The sequence below is a fragment of the Gopherus flavomarginatus genome, chromosome 8 (assembly GCF_025201925.1).
Source record: "Gopherus flavomarginatus isolate rGopFla2 chromosome 8, rGopFla2.mat.asm, whole genome shotgun sequence".
Lineage (NCBI taxonomy): Eukaryota > Metazoa > Chordata > Testudines > Testudinidae > Gopherus > Gopherus flavomarginatus.
The window spans coordinates 77710204-77732754 of record NC_066624.1 but is presented as its reverse complement, the minus strand read 5'-3'; the positions used below and the strand labels follow the sequence as shown (position 1 = coordinate 77732754).

At 40.7% G+C, this 22551-nt stretch overlaps 1 protein-coding gene across 1 annotated transcript in view; it reads left to right on the top strand.

Annotated features, from left to right (window-relative positions):
• The window catches only part of CUL3 (cullin 3), a 117291-nt gene that overhangs the window by 71673 nt on the left and 23067 nt on the right, over positions 1-22551 (top strand). The window contains exons 7-12 of the mRNA XM_050964025.1: positions 645-790; positions 6603-6779; positions 9108-9278; positions 12567-12674; positions 17987-18111; positions 18433-18529. Coding sequence (XP_050819982.1) covers positions 645-790; positions 6603-6779; positions 9108-9278; positions 12567-12674; positions 17987-18111; positions 18433-18529 — 824 coding nt within the window. The remainder of the gene's footprint in view (positions 1-644; positions 791-6602; positions 6780-9107; positions 9279-12566; positions 12675-17986; positions 18112-18432; positions 18530-22551) is intronic.

The following is a 22551-nucleotide window of genomic DNA, read 5'->3' as shown; positions in this document are numbered from 1 at the left end:
AGGAAAGTATGTGTGTGAAGTATTATATAACGTAACTCCACACACACATTCTCTCTCTTCCCCCCCCCCCCAACCCCCCAGTTCTACACACAAACCCCTGGACCAAAGAAAGGCAGGGATAAAGGGGCTCAAGACAGGAATTGAGGCAAGAGCTGGAAATTGTTACTGCAAATAAGAAGTTGAAGATTTTTACGTTATTGACAAATGTAAAATGATGGATTTGGATCTGTTTTAGCTGAAAATAACTCATATTTGCCTTGGGAATTTAACACATTTTAGCAATTTTAAGTGAAAACTAGAAAGTCATTTAATTAGCCTCTTTCTATTTTAATTTTTTAAGTATTCTCTCATATCCTTAAATAAGATGTTTGATCTTTGGAATGGTGAATTTGAAGACTACATTGTTGAACAAAATTTACAGCACATCCCCACTAATAAATGTCTCATGGTCTAGAGAATTGAAGCTGTATTGTTTTGTTTTGTTAGCAGATTTTTTTTTTTTATTGGAGAGACTGTTCTATGTGAATCTTCTGAGGCAGAACTTGTCCTCTTCATACCTATTTTGCTTGTCTAATGAATAAGATGCATGCAGATATGGTACATGTTGGCTGTAGTGCACAATATTTCACTGTGTTTGTTTTCAGACCTTGCTTGCATGTACAAGTTATTTAGCCGTGTGCCGAATGGCCTGAAGACAATGTGTGAGTGTATGAGTTCGTACCTGAGGGAGCAAGGTAAAGCTCTAGTATCTGAAGAGGGAGAAGGAAAGAACCCAGTTGACTATATTCAGGTAGATAAAACTTCTCGTTGTCGTCTTTTCAGTTTTTTTATTTCTCTGACAGGGTAGCAAAGATGTTTGAGCAATGCCTTATATGGAGGTTAAACTGATGCAAACTGATGCAAAAATGATTAGTAATAAAATGATACCTTTATAATTTTAGGTTATTACTAACCTCTCTGTGGTGAACTTTGGGAAATATTTTCAATTACTTTCATACGCATGGTGCTTGGAGAATAATAGCTTTTATGTTTGTTTTTATTTGCTTATTTTATCAAATGAAATATATTCAGGCTAATTAAAGAAATTCCTAGGAAATCTCTGCATTTCTCCCAATAAGTGACAGGCATTAAAAGTTTCTAGGAGAATACTTCCTCTTGACCAGAAATCTGTACTTAGCAGTTCCAGGTGTAATGATTAGGATTTGTAGGCGAATGAACACACCACATAGATGGATGTACACTTTTTTTAGGCCACAACTTTATTAATTTTAACACTGAGGAGAGAGAGAATATGCGCCCACACCCTGTTCCCCCATACTAGGAGTGTAAAGTTACAAAGCTCTCACCATAAAACCGATACCTAGGGGTAGACCCCTTGTAAGTCTACTCCTAGGACGTGTGCCTGAATCCACTTTGCTTTCCCCTGCATAAATGGGGAACAGGTGGCCAAGGGGGTGACCTTAGTACATTGACTTCAGATCTCCCTTTCTCATATAGATGCAGAGTCCATCGGCTAAATCTCAGGTCTCATTTATCTCAAGAGCTGGCAGTCTTCACCCTATCCTTGCTGGACACCAGCCATAAATTGCAAAACCTAAACAGTCTTACCTTTCCTAATATTAAACATTCACGTTCTACATCTTACAACTCAACTGTGTCACCATTGGTATGACTACATTGCAATTGGGAGTGTGATTGCAGCATATGTAGGTTTACCTAAACTAGATGAAAGCTGGCTTGAGTAACAGTAGCAGTGAAACTATGGCAGCAGGGGCAACTGCACAGGCCAGCCCCACCCACCCAGGACTCTGGCTATATGTTAGGGCAGCAGCTGCATGAGTATTAAACCTCAGAGTTACGAACGCCTCAGGAATGGAGGTGGTCCATAACTCTGAAATGTTCATAACTCTGGACAAAACATTATGGTGTTTTTTCAAAAGTTTACAACTGAACATTGACTTAATACAGCTTTGAAACTTTACTGTGCAGAAGAAAAATGCTGCATTTAACCATCTTAATTTAAATGAAACAAGCAGTTTCTTTACCTTGTCAAAACTTTTTTTAAACTTTCCCTTTATTTTTTTAGTAGTTTACATTGAACACAGTACTGTACTGTACTTGCCCCGTGTGTGTGTGTGTGTCTTTGCTGCTGCCCAGTTGCGTATTTCTGGTTCCAAATGAGGTGTGTGGTTGACCTGTCAGTTCATAATTGTGCCATGGTTTAACTGCTATTATTACTCCATTTAGTTTTGATCTAGTTAGATGGAAGCTATCTCAACTATGTCTACATGTGTTGCATTCACAGCTCCCGATTGCAGCATAGACATACCCTATGATGATGTGAGGAAGGTCAAACACCCCTCCCTCCCCCCGACCTCGGCCAGTTTGGTCCTGTGGAAAAAATTCCTTCCTGGTCCCAAAACAGGTGATCGGTCTATCCGCAGCATCCTAAAAACACAACTCCTAAAGCAACATCCTAAAAATTCAGCTGAGACTAGGGGTAGGGTTGGAGGATAGGCAAGTGGGAAGAGGTGTTTTTGGGAAGTAATTGTAAATATCTCCTAGCCAGTGGGAAGGTGGCAGATCTGAGTGAGCATATGGGCAGTCCCTCACTCTTGCCATGCATGCGCTCTCACTTCCACCCAAAATACCTCTTCCAGGCAGTGTTGCATGCCCTGTTGAGTGTGGGGACAGAGGGAGGCAATTGCAGAGGCTCTGAAATGCAGCTTTGTAATGTCTGTTTTACTTTAATACTCTGCCGTTTTATGGGATGTTTGAAAGAGGGACCTGAATATTAATAACAGTAATTTTTATCTTGTGTAGAGTTTTTGGTGGTAGTTTTGAATTGTGTAAGGTATGCTACTGGAGAATGCAACAACCATCCAACGGGTGTCTTCTCAAAAACAGGACAAATCCTCCTTGTTAAGGGATCAGATACCGTTTTTTCCCCTGGAGCTAAAGGAAAGTGATGTGTAGCACCTGGTTTGTCAAGGGCACACAAGCTGATCCAGGAGCCTATTGTCAGCCTTTCCTCTCATTTTCCTTTCTTCATAGAGGAAAAAGCCTTAGTTTTAAACTCACACAAAGAGTTCTGGAAATGTTCTTATTAAAATTGATTTATTTTCTTCTATAAGCACTCATTTATCTTTTTAAGGAAAACCTGTAGTTGGAACAATATTGATTTACTTCTTACCCCATGCTTTCTCTTAAGGTGAAAACTGTTGTTTGTTCCTTAAACTCTTAAATTTGTGGGTGTATGGGGAGGATGCTCATATGCAAATGTCTTGTACTGTATCTAAATGCAAACATTTAGTGTAATTTCCTAATTATCATCACTATATTAAAGTTTTATCTATCAACATGGAATCAAATGACCATATTACTGGTTACTAGTTAAAAGAAGCCATTTGAGTATAATAATAATAATTGTGGAATTAATTAGTTATGTGGCAATGCTTAAGCAACTTTACCAGACTCAGAAAAGAACCACTTCTCAAAGGATTAAGAAGAAAACGCCTTCGTTGATGACCAGATGAGTTTTAAAACTCTAAGAATCATTTTATGTTAAAAAGCAGAACAAAACATCTATTTTTGAAAAAGCTGAAAGACTTCAAAATTCTCCTCTTAACACCAGTTGTTGTGTATTCCTGGAAAGGAGACATAAGCGAACCTGGATAGACAGAGAAAATAGCATGATTTACTTTGAATTCAAGGCTCTTCATAGTCATTAATTTGCCTGTCTCAAAACCACTCTTTAAATTAAATTGATGGATTTATAAGAAACATGCTATTTAATTTAACTCTTGACTGGCTTCTTTTAAGTAACTTAAATACTTTCTTCAGTTTCATAGGAATTAGTTTATAATGGGCAAAGGTAGGTTACAGAAGAGACTGTAACTGAAATTGCTCGTTTTGTTTTTGTTTTTCCATCTTTTCCTTTATTAATATGTATTCATAATTAATAGTGAGTAGCTCTTTCGTCTTTGATTGTGGTGTCTCCTATGGCATGGGAACAACATCATATGACTAAAATAATGGGTGTCACGTCCCTGGTTGACATTAAGAGAAACAGTCAAGATTTGTCTTACCATTTCTTTCTGTAGACTATATACTTCCTTTGTAATTTTGAGGCTAAAATTACTTGGGGTATGTCTACATTACGAAATTAGGTCAATTTAATAGAAGTTTGATACAGTTTTATGCAGATACAGTTGATTATGTGTGTCCCACTAAGCGCATTGTCGGTGGTGTGCGTCCACAGTACCGAGACTAGCGTTGACTTTCGGAATGTTGCACTATGTTAGCTATCCCGCAGTTCCCACAGTCTCTACCACTTATTGGAGTTCTGGGTTGAGCTCCCAATGCCTGATGGAGCAAAAACGTTGTTGCGGGTGGTTCTGGATACATGTCATCAAGCCCCCCTCCTTCCGTCCCTCCCTGCTCCATGAAAGCAATGGCAAAAAATCCTTTCTTGCCTTTTTTCCTGGGTTACTTGTGCAGACGACATACCGCAGCAAGCATGGAGCCTGCTCAGCTCATGTCACTGTATGTCTCCTGGGTGCTGCTGGCAGATGTGGTACTGCAGTGCTACACAGCAGCATCCCTTTCCTCACCTTGCCTTGCCTTGCCTTGCAGATGGCATATGGTACAATACAACTGCTAGCTGTCGTCGTCGTCCTGTGGGTGCTCCTCACCGACCTCTGTTAGGTTGGTCAGGGGCGCCTGGGCAGACATGGTGCTCCTGGCCGGCCTTGGTGAGGTCGGTCAGGGGCGCCTGGACAAAAATAGGAATGAATCTAAGTCATTCTCTTCTTTAAGTTTTGTCTAATGGAGATTCAGTTCTGCCTGGAATATCATGCCAGCTGGAGGCTTCTGCCTCAGGCTGCTCTCCCAGTCGACAGCACTGCGCAGTCACACCTACCTCGTGTTTCCATGGCTCATGAAACCTGGACAGTAGTAAGGAGCAGTTCAGCTATAGGCTGAGCAAGTGCATAATGGTGGTAACGTGCTTTAGACGTTTAAAAGCTCGCTGGTGCAGTTTACTGCCTTGGTTAGACCTCAGCTAAACCAATATTCCCATCTTTATTACTGCTTGCTGTGTGCTCCACAATATCTGTGAGAGTAAGGGGGATACGTTTATGGCGGGGTGGGAGGTTGAGGCAAATCACCTGGCCACTAATTACGTGCAGCCAGACACCAGGGCGATTAGAAGAGCACAGCAGGGCACAGTGTGCATCAGAGAAGCTTTGAAAACCAGTTTCATGACTGGCCAGGCTATGGTGTGAAAGTTCTGTTTTTATTTCTCCTTGGTTCACTCTACTTCCCTGTAAGCCAGCCATCCTCCCCTTCCCCCTTTGATCTCCACTTGCAGAGGCAATAAAATCATTGTTGTTTCAAATTCATGCATTCTATATTCATTGGTCACACAAATGGGGGGATAACTGTCAAGGTAGCCCGGGAGGGAGTGGGGAAGGAGGGAAGCACAGGGGTGGGGTAGTTGTAGGGGCACTTCCTAGAATGGCATGTAGCTCATCATAGAAGCGGCATGTCTGGGGCTCTGACCCAGAGCAGCCGTTTGCCTCTCTGGTTCTTTGGTAGGCGTCACGCGGCACTGCTGTGGGTCCCTGTTATAACCTCTGTCCTTCATGCCCTTGGAGATTTTTTCAAATATTCCGGCATTTCAGCTTTTGGAACAGAGTTCGGATAGCACGGATTTGTCTCCCCAGACAGCGATCAGATGCAGTACCTCCTGTTCGGTCCATGCTGGAGCTCTTTTGCAATTCTGGGACTCTATGGTCACCTGTGCTGATGAGCACTGCATGGTCACCTGTGCTCAAAAGTTCGTGGGGCTTTTCCAGTCTACCTGGCCAGTGCATCTGAGTTGAGAGTGCTGTCCAGAGCGGTCACAATGGAGCACTCTGGGATAGCTCCCGAAGGCCAATACCATTGAATTGCATCCAACCTACCCCAAATTTGACCCAGGAAGGTCGATTTCCACGCTAATCCCCTCATTGGGGAGGAGTACAGAAATCGATTTTAAGAGCCCTTTAAGTCAATAAAAATGGCTTCATCATGTAGACGGGCACAGGGTTAAATTGATCTGACACTGCTAAATTCAACCTAAACTCGTAGTGTAGACCAGGGCTTGGTACTTGACACTTTCCTGCCTATGTTACTGTTCTAAAGTGCTTCACTGCAAAGAATGAACCACAGCCAGTAGTACTGAAAAGGCACATTCCCCTAAAATAATAAAATAAAACAAGCGGTTCAATTTTAAAGAAAGATAGATTAAAGCATATGGTAATATTTCTTTATTAAACAGCCTATTATGATGATCACGCCACCATTAATGCAGTTGTTTTAGTCCATTTATTTCAGGGTTTCAGTTTCGTCTGACCATAAATTTGAATTACAGCAACTAGAAACATAATTTTAAATCGAAGTAAAGATTCTGAATAATACTGCGAAATATGTAGATAAATGCTAAATTAGCAGAATCTCTGTTTAACTATGGTCTCCTGAAATGCAATACTGGAGTGTCGTTTTCTTACTAGCAGTATTATATTTGTAAAAATAAAATGTTATGCTTTATTTTTCTTAAGGGTTTACTGGATTTGAAGAGTAGGTTTGATCGGTTTCTTCAAGAATCTTTCAATAATGACCGGCTCTTCAAACAAACTATTGCGGGTGACTTTGAGTATTTCCTCAATCTCAACTCTAGGTCTCCAGAGTACCTCTCGTTATTTATTGATGATAAGCTGAAAAAAGGAGTCAAGGGAGTAAGTACAAGTTCAATTACCATACTATACTGAATCTGTGGAAAACAGTAGCAGGTTAAACTAAACTAGTTGACTTTGTATACTTTTATAAACTTTTATGTGAATATGTATGTAATACTTTTTTAAAATGCACTATTACATGGTGCATTTGTGTGCATAATGCTTTAGATATGTAAGTAAACAAGTTGCCTATCACAAAAACCTTATAAGCTAAACAGTTAACATACAGACAATGGATGAGGGAAAAAAAATTAGACTCAAGCATGGTAAACAATTGCTCAGTTTTTATTTTTTTGTCTTCAGTTGCTTTGTGAACCAAATTAAAGTGTTGCATTTAGGCATGAAAATGTGGGGCCAGAGATGGTTAGTGGAGGAAGTCTAGTCAAAAGAATTAAACTTTTAAGAGGGATGCATTAACAGGTGTGTAGTAAACAAGAAACGAGAAGTTATTCTTCCGCTTTACTCTGCGCTAGTTAGGCCTCAACTGGAGTATTGTGTCCAGTTCTGGGCACCGCATTTCAAGAAAGATGTGGAGAAATTGGAGAGGGTCCAGAGAAGAGCAACGAGAATGATTAAAGTGCTTGAGAACATGACCTATGAAGGAAGGCTGAAGGAAGTGGGTTTGTTTAGTTTGGAAAAGAGAAGACTGAGAGGGGACATGATAGCAGTTTTCAAGTATCTAAAAGGGTGTCATCAGGAGGAGGGAGAAAACTTGTTCACCTTAGCCTCCAATGATAGAACAAGAAGCAATGGGCTTAAACTGCAGCAAGGGAGATTTAGGTTGGACATTAGGAAAAAGTTCCTAACTGTCAGGGTAGTTAAACACTGGAATAGATTGCCTAGGGAAGTTGTGGAATCTCCATCTCTGGAGGTATTTAAGAGTAGGTTAGATAAATGTCTATTAGGGATGGTCTAGACAATATTTGGTCCTGCCATGAGGGCAGGGGATTGGACTCGATGACCTCTCGAGGTCCCTTCCAGTCCTTGAGTCTATGAGTAAATTTTTTATTTTTGCTGGACTGTGATCAGTATTACTTGAATATAAAATATTACACAAGAAGAATGTATAACAAGCTAAGAGATTTTCCTTTAGAAAAGATGTTACAGCTGACTCAAAAAGACACTGGCCAGCTTCTCTGTTTTATTAACTCTTTCTAATTTGAAAGAAAATAAAGCATAATAGTTTGAAAGATCAATCACAATGGAAAGAAGTACTGACCAGTGTGTTCATTTCCAAACCTTTTTTAAAAAAATTTTGTTTCAGCAAATTTTTAATTAGAGCTGCGTATGCTGAGTGTTGCTGACGACCTTGGTCAGAATTGCTTGATTTTTATTTTGTAATTGTTTCCTTTAATGTGTTCAGATTGCAAGAAAATCTCTGAGATCCTTATAGTTTATATTTTTGCTAGTGCTTCAGAAATTAAATTATAAACTCTAATTATAAATTATTTTATCCTATGAAATCTGAAATTTTACCCACTTTCTGTGCAACAGTCAAATTCAATAAAATGAGTTGTGAATGAGCTTTAAGTCTTAATTTAAAATGACATGTCATTTCAGTAGCACTTCTCTGTACTTTGTTTAGAGCTTTTGTAGATATTTAAGTAAAATACTAGTTTTTCCTATTGTATGTCACAGCTTTTCCCCTCCTCATTGTCTCTTCTCCATTTTCATACTACTGGGTTTTCTTCTTCGCATGATATGACTGCCCTGCCCTTTGGCCATTTTGCTACCGCAATGGTCCTACTTCTGCCCATCTGCAATCATACTTCCCACAGGCGGAATGGAATACTAATTAAGGGTGCAAATTGCGTTGATAGTATGAATCATAAAAAGAGAGTCTTTAATTTGCCATAGTGGTGGTGAGGAAACCCTTAAGGATGAAGCAGCTAAATCCAATTAAATGAGACATTTTAGCATTAGTATTTCCATACTTTATCATGGGTACAAGCTGGTCGAAGGGCTTGTCTATACTTAAAACTTTAGTGTGGACACTACATATGCCAACGGGTGGGGTTGTCCTTTGGTATAGGTAATCTACCTCCCTGAGAGGTGGAAGAATTCTTCCATCAATCTAGTGCTGTCAACAAAGGATCTTAGGTCTGCTTGGGTGTGCATTTTTTTATCACTGACTGATGTAGTTAAACCGACCTAATTTTCTAGTGTAGAGCAGGCCTAACTTTGTCCTGGATGTGTAACTGGATTGTATGACAGTATTGGTTGGTTGTGTGTGCTGACTGTAGATTACTTTTCCATTACTTTTGGTTGTATAAGAAATATGTACTCAGAGACTAAAAATAGCAAATTAATTGTTTCTTTATTTTATAGCTAACGGAGCAAGAAGTAGAGACTATATTGGATAAGGCAATGGTTCTGTTTAGGTTTATGCAAGAGAAAGATGTTTTTGAACGTTACTATAAACAGCACTTGGCAAGAAGACTTCTTACAAACAAGAGTGTTTCAGATGACTCTGAGAAAAATATGATATCTAAATTAAAGGTAAGATAGCTACTAGCACACAACTTAGCTCCTTCAAACTGTTCTTAAATTGAGTTTTATTCCTTTATTTCTTTTTCTTTTAATAAATATTTAGTTGGCATGAAACTGATTACAATATACTCATTTAAATACCAAATTAAAGTTTTTAATAGATACAGAAAACACTAACCCGCTTTATTTCTATTGTTAAAGATTATCTGTCAGAAAAAAGAAATGCTACTACAAAATGAGAGTTGAATGTCCCACGTTGGGTGGGAGGGCATTTCAGAATATTGAACTTTTTGGGAGAGGCGGGTGGCTCTATGAAATATCTTCCAGTGAGGCAGTGTGATCTAGTGGTTTGAAACCAGGAGTTTCACCTTGATCTTATTCCTAACGTTTCCACTGACATACTGTGTAACTTCGCAAAAGATGCTTACCATTTCTGTATCAAAATAGTCTCACCTTTTAAATGCCAGTAATACTTAACCACCTAAAACACTTTGAGGTCCTTTTGGTGAAAGGTTCTTTGGTAGGTACCAAGTATTATTTCTTCTGTATGAATCCTCCTTTCACTCATATGCATTGTAATGGTGATATCATACTAATATCTGAAAACAAACTTACCTTATAGTTTCCTTTACTTCCCTTACACTCAGTACCATGGGTTCCTAAAATTTTCAGTAATCTCACTTCATAACCTATAGCATCCTTAAAAGAACCTCTACTTGTCTAGCTCAAATGAACTTTTTGGATGGATGAATAAACTATTATGATTTTGTTTCAGTGTCATGGTAAATTGACAGGTGAAGTTTATCCCTGTGCTGGTGAATTTTCATGACAGTTTTGCAGTACTGTCCTGTACAATAAGAGATATGGATGCTCAAAAGAAGTATTTAAAGTGCTGAAGTGTAAGGAGAGATGAGAGAAAACAGATTTTATCTTATTTATTGGAGTAGGCTTCAGTCCTCACATGCAAAAGAGAACTGCGCTTGTAAGACCTGAAAATGGGCTAGGAGTGGAACTCGGTATGTCTACACTACAGGATTATTCCGATTTTACATAAACCGATTTTGTAAAACAGATTGTGTAAAGTCGAGTGCACGCGGCCACATTAAGCACATTAATTCGGCAGTGTGCGTCCATGTACCGAGGCTAGCATCGATTTCCAGAGCGTTGCACTGTGGGTAGATATCCCGTAGCTATCCCATAGTTCCTGCAGTCTCCCCCGCCCCTTGAAATTCTGGGTTGAGATCCCAGTGCATGATGATGCAAAAACAGTGTCGCGGGTGATTCTGGGTAAATGTCGTCACTAATTCCCTCCTCCGTGAAAGCAATGGCAGACAATCATTTCGCGCTCTTTTTCCCTGGATTGCCCTGGCAGACACCATAGCATGGCAACCATGGAGCCCGTTTTGCCTTTTGTCACTGTCACCGTATGTGTGCAGGATGCCGCTGACAGAGGCGGTACTGCAGTGCTACACAGCAGCATTCATTTGCCATTGCAAGGTCGCAGAGATGGTTACCAGTCATTCTGTACCGTCTACTGTGCCATTGTAAATTGGCGATGAGATGACGGTTATCAATCGTTCTGTACCGTCTGCTGCTGTCATGGGTGCTCCTGGCTGGCCTTAGCTGAAGTCGGCCTGGGGCGCAAAGACAAAAATGGGAATGACTCCCCGAGTCAATCCCTCCTTTATGGTTTATCTAAAAATAGTCAGTCCTGCCTAGAATATGGAGCAAGTGTACTAGAGAATCAATGTATCAGAGAACCAGAGAGCACAGCCGCTCCATGTCAGATCCCGCAGAAATTATTAGCTGTATGCCATTCACGGGGGGTGCCCCTGCAGCAACCCCACCTATTGATTCCCTTCTCCTCCAACCTTTCTGGGCTGCTGTGGCAGTGTCCCCCATTTGTGTGATGATGTAATAAAGAATGCAGGAATAAGAAACACTGACTTTTTAGTGATTTAAAATGAGAGGGGGCAGCCTCCAACTGCTATGATAGTCCAGACAGGACATTAAATGGTGGGGGGAGAGGAGCCCAGCATCCCGCTGCTATGATAGTCCAGGCAGTACAGAATCTTTTCTTTAGACATGAAAGGGGGGGCGCTGATGGAACTCAGCCCCCAGCTGCTATGATGAGGATGGTTACCAGCCGTTCTGTACCATCTACCAGGAATGACCCGGAGTCATTCCTATTTTTACCCAGGCGCCCCCGGCCGACCTCACCTGAGGCCAGCCAGGAGCACTCACAGGCTGATGATTACGATGGATAGCAGTCATATTGTACCATCTGCCACCGGGGAGGGGAGGGGAGAGGATGCTGCTATTCATTGCTGCAGCACCACATCTACCAGCAGCATGCAGTAGACATAGGATGACATGGAAAAATATCGTTTCTTGACTTTTTTATCTTTTCTTTCATGGGGGGGTAGGCGGGTCAATTGACGACATATACCCTGAAACATCCCAGACAATGTGTTTGACCCTACAGGCACTGGGAGCTCAGCCAAGAATGCAAATGCTTTTCGGAGACTGCGGGGACTGTCGGATAGCTGGAGTCCTCAATACCCCCTCCCTCCCTCCATGAGTATCCATTTGATTCTTTGGCTTTCTGTTATGCTTGTCACACAGCACTGTGCTGTGGCCTCTGTCTGCCATAGCCTGGACATTTTTTCAAATGTTTTCTCATTTCGTCTTCTGTAACGGAGCTGTGATAGAACAGATTTGTCTCTCCATACAGTGATCAGATCCAGTATCTCCTGTACGGCCCATGCTGGAGCTCTTTTTGGATTTGGGACTGCATCGCCACCCGTGCTGATCAGAGCTCCACGCTGGGCAAACAGGAAATGAAATTCAAAAGTTTGCTGGGCTTTTCCTGTTTACCTGGCCAGTGCATCAGAGTTCAGATTGCTGTCCAGAGCAGTCACAATGATGCACTGTGGGATACCGCCCAGAGGCCAATACCGTCTATTTGCGGCCACACTAACCCTAATCCGATATGGTAATACCGATTTTAGCGCTACTTCTCTCGTCGAGGAGGAGTACAGAAACCGATTTAAAGAGCCCTTTATATCAATATAAAGGGCCTCGTAGTGTGGACGGGTGCAGCGTTAAATCAGTTTAACACTGCTAAAATCGGTTTAAACGCATAGTGTAGACCAGGCCTCAGTTAAGGAAAAGTATAGAGAATGTCCTTTCCATGTTTGTCTGGGACATTCAGTGACTAACTCCAGTGTTTCAGGATTTAAGTGTTTGCAGATCCATTTTATAATTATAATATAGCAAATACTTTTTTTTTGGTAGACTGAATGTGGATGTCAATTCACATCTAAACTGGAAGGAATGTTCAGGGATATGAGCATCTCAAACACAACAATGGATGAATTCAGGCAACATCTACAGGCTACAGGGGTAAGAATCGTTCAGATCTTTTCTTGTGCTTCTATTTTTACATATAAACACAACCTACATTAGAGAGATTCTGCATTACTCTTCATTCCCTCACTTCTCTCAAAAAAATCAGAACTTTTTAAGTTAAATTTTTAACCTTGCCATTTTTTCTTACCCACTCTGAAAATATTTTGATCTTGAGATTTGTTTGATGCCTGACTTATTACTTTATTGAGTTAAATTACTATTCTTTAAGTCCTGTTGAGTCTTTTACTGCGTCAGTGTTCTTCTAAGTCAGTGGTGGGAAACCTGCGGCCCATGGGCAGGCCGCGAGACAGTTTTTCCAGTGACCGTCCGTAGGCACGGCCGCCCGCCTGCAGCTGTGGCCGCAGTTCGCCATTCCCGGCCAATGGGAGCTGCGGGAAATGGTGCGGGCTGCAGGAATGTGCTGGCCACTGCTTCCCACAGCTCCGATTGGCCGGGAATGCTGAACCATGGTCACTGGGAGCTGCAGGTGGACGTCGATATAAACAAACTGTCTCATGGCCCACCAGCGGATTACCCTGATAGGCTGCAGTTTGCCCACCACTGTTCTAAATAGTTGTATGGACTGTCCTCTATAAATGAGTCACACACATGCAAAACTTTAATTTATGTGAAAACATAATGTAGTAATTTAAGTAAAAGTTATACGGTGTATTTGCATAGACTTAGTGCTTGGTAAAAGTAGGAATAGTTACAGTGGACATACAGTCTTGTCAATACACCACTGCATGACAAGATTTGAAAAGCTTCGTAGCTAAACTTATGAACTGTTAAACTGCTTTACCAGCAGGTGGCATACACTTACTTATTGTTGAGACAAATAGACGGTAAATTTTTCATCATCAGTTAATGTTTGAACTTATGAGCTCCACTTTAAAGTTACAACTTTGTATGTCACTTTTTAAAGACATGTTTGTGCAACTCTTCCTATTGTCTGTCAGTTCCATTTTTTTTTTTTATTAAGGACTTTTTTTTCCAAATTTTCTATCACAGTGTCTTTCTTTTTATCTCATTTTGGTCAAGTGAAATTCCTTGGAGTGTTTAAAGGCTACAGAATTGAGTGTCTGCCCTCTTGGGAGTCAAAGTTTTGTATGAGATCCATCTACTTTGGTGCACATCCAACAGAATTAGTTATTTGGCAGCACTTTGACAAACGTTTCCAATTTTTATGCGGAGATTTTGATAATACTAACTCTGTTGGGAGTTGCACCTGGCACTGTTACAGGTGGTCTTACTAGTTCTGTTTATCTGAATGTATATGAATTAGATCTTAGAATGTTATTGGAAAATTCATGGAGCAGGTCCTCAAGGAATCACTTCTGAAGCACTTCGAGGAGAGGAAATTCATCAGGAACAGTGAGCATGGATTCACCAAGGGCAACTAGTGGGCAGCCAGTGTCTAGCAGAGTGCCCCAAGGGTCGGTCCTGGGGCCAGTTTTGTTCAAAATCTTCATTAACAATCTGGAGGATGGCATGGATTGCATCCTCAGCAAGTTTGCAGATGACACTAAACTGGGAGGAGTGGTAGATACACTGGAGAGTAGGGATAGGATACAGAGGGACCTAGACAAATTGGAGGACTGAGCCGAAAGAAATATGATGAGGTTCAACAAGGACAAATGCAGAGTCCTGTACTTAGAATGGAAGAATTCCATGCACTGCTACAAACTAGGGTCCGAGTGGCTAGTCAGCAGTTCTGCAGTAAAGGACCTAGGGGTTACAGTGAATGAGAAGCTGGATATGAGTCAACAGTGTGCCCTTGTTACCAAGAATGCCAACAGCGTTTTGGGCTGTATAAATAGGAGCATTGCCAGCAGATTGAGGAACGTGATAATTCCCCTCTATTCTCATTGGTGAGGCCTCATCTGGAGTAGTGTGTCCAGTTTTGGGCCCCACACTACAAGAAGGATGCAGAAAAATTGGAAAGAGACCAGTGGAGGGCAACAAAAATGATTAGGGATCTGGAACACATGATTTATGAGGAGAGGCTGAGGGAACTGGGATTGTTTAGTCTGCAGAAGAGAAGAATGAGGGGGGGGGATTTGATAGCTGCTTTCAGCTACCTGAAAGGGGGTTCCAAAGAGGATAAATCTAGACTGTTCTCAGTGGTACCAGATGATGGAACAGAGAGTAATGGTCTCAAATTGCAGGGGGGAGGTTTAGGTTGGATATTAGGAAAAACTCTTTCACTAGGAGGGTGGTGAAGCACTGGAATGGGTTACCTAGGGAGCTGGTGGAATCTCCTTCCCTAGAGATTTTTAAGATCAGGCTTGACGAAGCCCTGATTGGGATGATTTAGTTTGGGATTAGTCCTTCTTTGAGAAGGGGTTTGGACTAGATGACCTCCTGAGGTCCCTTCCAACCCAGATATTCTATGATTGTCACCTATGATGCACTTTTTATACATTGACCATATGACCAGCAAAATTTGTTTCCTTCCTAATTCTTTAAAAATAATTTGAGTTGCAGTTTCTACCTGTTTGTTACATCAGTGCAAGTAAACAAAACATTTTATGGTGTTTGAAACATTAAAACCGTGCATCAGTTTCTGCGTTCTCTGTGACAGCAGTGACTTGAAGGTTACATTAATCCTTCCATAAAACACACTGCAAGACTTTACTACTTCATTCACTTTTGATCATTATTAGTTCATGGGTCAGTTTCTGGAGACTGTTATTCCTGATACTGGTAGGAACGAGGATGTGCCTTGTGGTGTACTACCTATGGAATGTGTTCATTTTGTTTCATAGGTGATTTGGCATTACAAGCTTCATATTTTTATTTTTTTTTGTAGCAGTCCAAAGTGCTTTGTGATGATTTTTTTTTAATAACTTAAAATTCACAGTAATTGAAATACAGTAGACAATAATGCTAACAGGCTTCCAAATACTGCCAGCTCACAAATACGCAAAGAACCACTGCTCTAGCAGAACAATTCTGTAATAAAAGATGGCACTGGGAAAGGAATCAGGAGTCTTTCTTCATTTTACCATTGTGGTGCAAGAAGTTTTAGAGTTTCTATTAATAGCCCTAACGTGTTCTTTTTTTAAACAACGTTGGTGCACTAGATGCATGTGATCCTTCCTAGACAAGAGTCGCAAGCCAGCTCTTCCCCATTCAGAATCCAAAAGCCTCAGAGACAGATATAAAACTGAGTTAGTAGGTATTCGGAATGATGATTCAGCAGTACTTTCTTTCACTGAGAAACTAAAGTGGAAGAAGTCAAAAGATTATAGAACTTTAGGCCTTTTCCAGATTGATGAACCTGAAATCTTGGGTTTTGGAGGTCATGCAGCACAATTCTACACTTGAAAGGCTCTGTCCCTCTGTTAGTCCATGCTACACACATTCTGGTGATAAGAGGAGTCATATGAGACTTTACATTCCTAAAACTTGTTCTAAATCGAATATCTGCCCCTTTATATTTAGCATTGCATCTGTGAGAACCTGAGTGAGCTCAAGCTCTTGTCTATCACTAAGATGTTTCAAAGATTCAGTGAGTAAGAAAGCATACTCTTCTTTCCAGATATAATGTTGCAGTTCCACTATATTCAGTAAACATATTTTCCATATACTCTCATGCCTATTCTGATTCCACAGTTCATAAGCTAGGCATTATCTGGAACAAATAAAAATATTTCGATTCAATGCACCTTTTTGTTGATTGTATGCATTGGGTTAACGTTCAAGAGTATGTCTGCACTGTGATTGTAGACCTATGGCACAGCTGCGGCTGGCCCAGGTCAATTGACTTGTGTTCACGGGGTGAAAGGTATGGGGTTATAAAATTGCAGTGTAGAAATCTGGGCTGCAGCCTAAGCCTGAATATCCACACTGCGATTTCATAGTCCCCTAAGCCTGTCAACTGACCTGGCTCTGAAACTTGGTACTGTGGGATTTTTTTAACTTCAGTGTAGACGTTCCCCATCTCTAGATGGATGATTAACTGCATTTCTCCGAACATCAGTGTGATGTTAAGGCTCATGAAATCACAAGCATGTCACTGACATTGGATGGCCTTTGGTTCACCCTGGAGAAACCTCAATACAGTTCTTTATGTATATTTGTAAAATATTGTTTTAGATTGTTATCTTGCATCCAGTCTCTGTTAATCCAATTTCTGGATTGTGTGGCCCAGCTGACTTATTTCCCCCCAAGAGGTCTTTAGATGTTAGTTCTGATGTATGTATTAGGTGCATTTTATTCTTCTGATATAAAAGTAGCAATCTTAATATTTCTCAGGGATGCTGTGTCGCTCTTTAACTTGGGAGGCATCTACTTTTTGTCCAGTGATATTTGTGACTTTTTTTCCTTTAATCTGATCCACTCTAATGCTGTATATTAGTTTTTATAGTCTGTAAGAACCTGGATCTGTTTATAATCTTACTTTTTCTTTGTAAGAGAAGCAAATTACTTACCTATAAGCATGTTCTTTGGAGGTATTAATCATAAGCCCTCATTAACCCACCTCATTTCCCTGTGGAAGCTGGCAATACACTCAGTTATAAGTTTGGCACTGTGGAATTCAGTTGAGACACTTCTTGACAATCATACCTGGATTTCAAATAGATATGTGTCACCTGCTGATGAGACCATTATAATAGCTTAGAACATCAGCTGTAGAGTGTTCCAAACCTGTGTGAATACCTATGTTAACTACTTTCAGAGAACAAGTGTTAAGCCACATAATTTTTTCAGGTTGAGCAAGAAGTCAGTCCTTTACATAAAACAATGGGAAAATATATGCAGATGATTTCTGCTGTAAAACTCCAGAGTGGAAATGGCACAAAAAACTCGTATTGCTTAGTGTTGAATGTCTAACTGTTGCTTATACTTTTCTGCCAGAGGGCAAGTACAAAAACTGTTACTTTGCAATTCATATTGCTAGCAACACAGCATATACTTTTTTTTTTCCTATGCAGTCAGTCGTATTGGAAACAGAATAAAAACAGAAGGCAAAATGACACATTTTACCCTGTAATGCATCTGACCTTGTAAAGCTCGGAATTTCAGAATTACTGCATTATTATCATGAATACTGAGCGATTGCATAGCATTTTTTACATTGTCATACTCTGTATAGTCTTAAATTACCATATGGGAACAATGTGAGCTTTTGGTCTCCTGCTCCAGAGAGGATGAATTTAATTTGTGCAGCTCAGAAAGAATAGCAGCTACAATTTCTCCTTAGCCTTTGGAAAGTAAAAAAGTCTAATTATACCATAGGAGAAGTGGAGAACACTGTCCTGTTTTAAAACGGTGGATGTCTTCTTCCAATGTTGCTGTAGGTCTCATTAGGTGGTGTTGATCTCACAGTGCGGGTTCTCACAACAGGCTACTGGCCTACTCAGTCAGCCACACCAAAGTGCAACATCCCTCCAGCCCCCAGACATGCTTTTGAAGTATTTAGAAGGTATGTATTAAATCAGGCCTTGTATTTTTAAAACAATGGGTACAGTAAATATACTTAAAGGCATATTAAAGAGCTGCTTTGTTCTTTTTGGGGTAAACTAGAAAACTCACTACTTGGTTTTTTGTTTCAGATGAGACCTTAACCTCAATTTAAAAAAAAAAAAAAAAAAAAAAAAAAAGGTTAGAGTAACTGTTACACATTACACTTACTACAGTACATCCTGAAGAGTTCAAAATTTTCTATGTATATAAAGTGCTTTTGGATCATCTGCATAAAATGTGCCGTATAAATATGTAAATTTTCATTTTAATTGTCTCATAGATTTTATTTAGCCAAACACAGTGGTCGACAGCTGACACTCCAGCATCACATGGGTTCAGCAGATCTCAATGCCACCTTCTATGGACCTGTTAAAAAGGTAAATGTCTGTATTCTGAAAGTGTTATGGTTTAATCTCAAGAATTTTGTAAATGTACAGATAAATTTGTCATCAGTTTTGGATTTTCTTAGCTATAAATTAAACTGCCTGTATAGGACATAAGCACAAGTTTTTAGAAAAAAATACATCTATCCCTTTTTTAAAAATTCAACTCTTACCTTGGCAGCAGTTTGGAGTATACTTACAAGCATACATTCTATAATCCTGAATCAAATTTGAAACTCCCCAACCTGTTGGTTTAATTAAATCATAGGATGATAATGGCCTCATAAATTTTAAGGTCAGAAGAGACCATCATGATCATCTAGTCTGACCTCCTGCACATTGCAGGTCACAGAACCTCACCCGTGACTCCTGTAATAGATCCCTAGCCCCTGGCTGAGTTACTGAAGTTCTCAAATAATGAATTAAAGAGTTCAAGTTATAGAAAATCCACCATTTATCCTAGTTTAAACCTGCAAATGACCTGTTCCCCATACTGCAGAGGAAGGTGAAAACCCCACAGGGTCTCTGCCAATCTTATCTGTATTAAAATTCCTTCCTGACCCCGAATGCGGCCATTAGTTAGACCCTGAGCCATGTGGGCAAGACCCATCAACCAGACAGCTGGGAAAGAATTCACTGTAGTAACTCAGAGCCCTCCTCATCTAATGGCCCATTACCAGCCATTGGAGATATTTGCTGCTATCAGATGCAGGGTATGGCTACACTTGAAACTTCAGAGCACTGCCGTGGCAGCACTGCGAAGTGTGAGTGTGGTTGCAGCGCCAGTGCTGGGAGAGAGCTCTCCCAGCGCTGCACATAAACCACATCCTCTACGGGTGTAGCTTGCAGCACTGGGAGCCGCACTCGCAGCGCTGCGGCACTGATTACACTGAGGCTTTACAGCACTGTATCTTGCAGCGCTCGGGGGTGTTTTTTCACACCCCTGAGCGCGAAAGTTGCAGCGCTGTAAAGCGCTAGTGTAGCCATGGCCGCAGATCAGCTACATGCCATTGTGGGAAGTTTCATCATACCATCCTCACCATAAACTGAACAAGCTCAGTCTTTAAACCAGTTAGGTTTTTTGCTACCAGTACTCCCCTTGGAAGTCTGTTCCAGAACTTTACTCCTCTGATGGTTAGAAACCTTCATCTAATTTCAAGCCTAAACATGTTGATGGCCAGTTTTATATCCATTTATTCTTGTGTCCACATTGGTGCTTAACTTAAAGCACCCTCCCTGGTATTTATCCCTCTGATGAGAGCAATCATATCTTCCCCCAAGCCAAGATATGATTGTTTGGTTAGCCTAAATAAGCCAAGGTCTTTGAGTCTCCTCTCATAAGGTAGGTTTTCCATTCCTCAGATCATCCTAATGGCCCTTCTCTGCGCCTGTTCCTGTTTCAATTAATCTTTCCTAAACATGGGAGACCAGAACTGCACACAGTATTCCAGACAAGGTCTCACCAGTGCCTGGTGTAATGGTACTAAGAGTTCTCTATCTCTACTGGAAATACCTACCCTGATGCACCCTAGGACTTCATTAGCCTTTTTCTCAACTGCATCACATTGACGGCTCATAGTCATCCTGATCAAATAAGACACTCAGGTCTTTGTCCTCTTCTATCACTTCCAACTGATACACACCCAGCTTATAGCAGAAATTCTTATTGTTAGTCCCTAAATGCATGACCTTGCAATTTGGGCTGTTAAATTTCATCCCATTTCTACTGCTCCAGTTTACAAGGTCATCCGGATCATCTTGTGTGATAGTCTGGTCCTCCTCTGTAATGGAAATACCTCCCAACTTTGTTTCATCTGCAAATGTTATTAGCACAAACACACTTTTTCTGCCAAGGTCAGTAATAAAAATGTTAAACAAGATAGGTCCCAAGACTGAGGAACTCCCTCCAACTTGACAGTTCACTTTCAGTAGGACCCATTGTAGTGTCTTCTTTAACTAGTTCCTAATCCACCTTTTAATATTCATATTAATCCTCATCCTCTCCAATTTAATTATTTATTTCCCATTTGGAACTGTATGAAATGCCTTGCTGAAATCCAGGTAGATCAGATCTACTGCGTTTCCTTTGTCTAAAAAATCAGTTATCTTCTCAAAGACGGAGATCAGGTTGGTCTGGCACGATCTAGATTTTGTAAAATCATGTTGTATTGTATCCCAGTTACCGTTCACCTCTGTCCTTAACCACTTTCTCTTTCAAAATTTGTTCCAAGACATTGCATACAATTGAGATCAAACAAACAGGCCTGTAGTTTCCCGAATCACCTTTTTCTCTTTGCTAATATAGTTTCTATTTTTAAGAATTCTCCAGTCATAGGGTATGACCCCTGAGTTTAAAGATTCGTTAAAAATCCTTGCTACTGGGCTTGCAATTTCATCTGCCAGTTGCTTTAATATTCTTGGATGGAGATTATCTGGGCCCCCCAAATTAGTCCCATTAAACTATTTGAGTATGGCTTGCACCTCAGATATGGTAATTTCTACCTCTTTATCCTTGTTCCGAGTAGCCACCCTGCCATTATTTCTAAGTTCTTCATTATCCTTATAAAAACTGAGTAAATATTTGTTTAGGTGTTGGGCTATGCCTGGATTATCTTTAATCTCCATCCCATCCTCAGTGTTTAGCTGTACCACTTCTTTCCTTGTTTTCTTTTTTATTTATATGGCTATAGACCCTTTTCCTATTATTTTTAATTCCCCTTGCAAGGTCCAACTCTGCTTGGCTTTTGGCAGTTCTCACTTTATTCGTATACTTTCTGACTTCCAAGAGAGAGCTTTCCTTAGTGATCCATCCAGTCTTCATTACTTGTAGGCTGTCTGCTTTCTCTTAATCACTGGTTTGAGATGCTTGCTCATTCAGCTTTGTCTGCAACCGTTCCTTATGAATTTCACCCCCCTTGCTCCGGATGCAGGCTTCAGATAAATTTGCAGAAACTGACTTAAAGTAAATCCATGCCTTCTCCACATACAGATCCTTAAGTTCTTCGTCCAGTCCACCTCCCTAACTAATTCCCTTTTTCTTCTCTTTTTTTAAAGTTAGTCCTTTTGAAATAAAGGACCCTACCTGCAGACCTATTTTTGTTTATCCTTCCATTTAGTTTCAACTGAATTAGCTCATGATCACGCAAACCCAGGTTTTCCCCTACAATCAGTTCTTCTATGAAGTCCTACTTCTCACCAGTACCAAAACTAAAATGGCATCACCTCTTGTTGGTTCAGCATCTATTTAGTTAAGAAATCTGTCCTCTATCACATCCAGGAAAATCTGGGCCCTACTATTATTGATAACACTTGTCTTTCAATCTGTATCTGGGAAGTTAGTCTCCTATAACCACACTATTCCCTATAGTATTTATTTCATTAAAAACATTAGAGGTCTCTATCCATATCCATATTGGATCTTGGGGGTCTGTAGCATACCCCAAGCACCAGCGCAGTGTTTCTCAAACGGGGTCCTGACCCAAAAGTGGACTGCAAGCCTATTGCAGGAGGGATCACGGTATTGCTGCCCCTACTTCTGTGCTGCCTTCAGAGATGGTATTGCCAGCCACCCAGCTCTGAAGCAGCGCCGCTACCAGCAGGGCACAGAAGTAAGGGTGGCATGGTAGTATGGTATTGTCGCCCTTACCTCTGTGCTTGTGTCATCAGCACTGTCTTCACTGCTGGGCACGCTGCCAGAAAATGCTGCTTTTCAACTACCCAGCTCTGAAAGCAGAGCAGAGAGGGGTGGCTGCTGGACGGGTGCCCACATCTGAAGGCAGCACTTCTGACAGCAGCAGTGCAGGAGTAAGTATGGTATGGAAGGGGTATCATCACTTCTTTGGGGAGAGGGGGCTCATCATAACCTGAAATATTTTCAGAGGGGGTCCCAGTTTAAAAAAAAAAAAAAAAAAAAAAAGATTTGAGAAACCCTGCACTAGCCCTAGGGAACAGCTAGTAGCTTTCTTCCTCAAAGTGATTTTGGCCCAAACAGAATCTGTCTTATCCATTCCGTCATT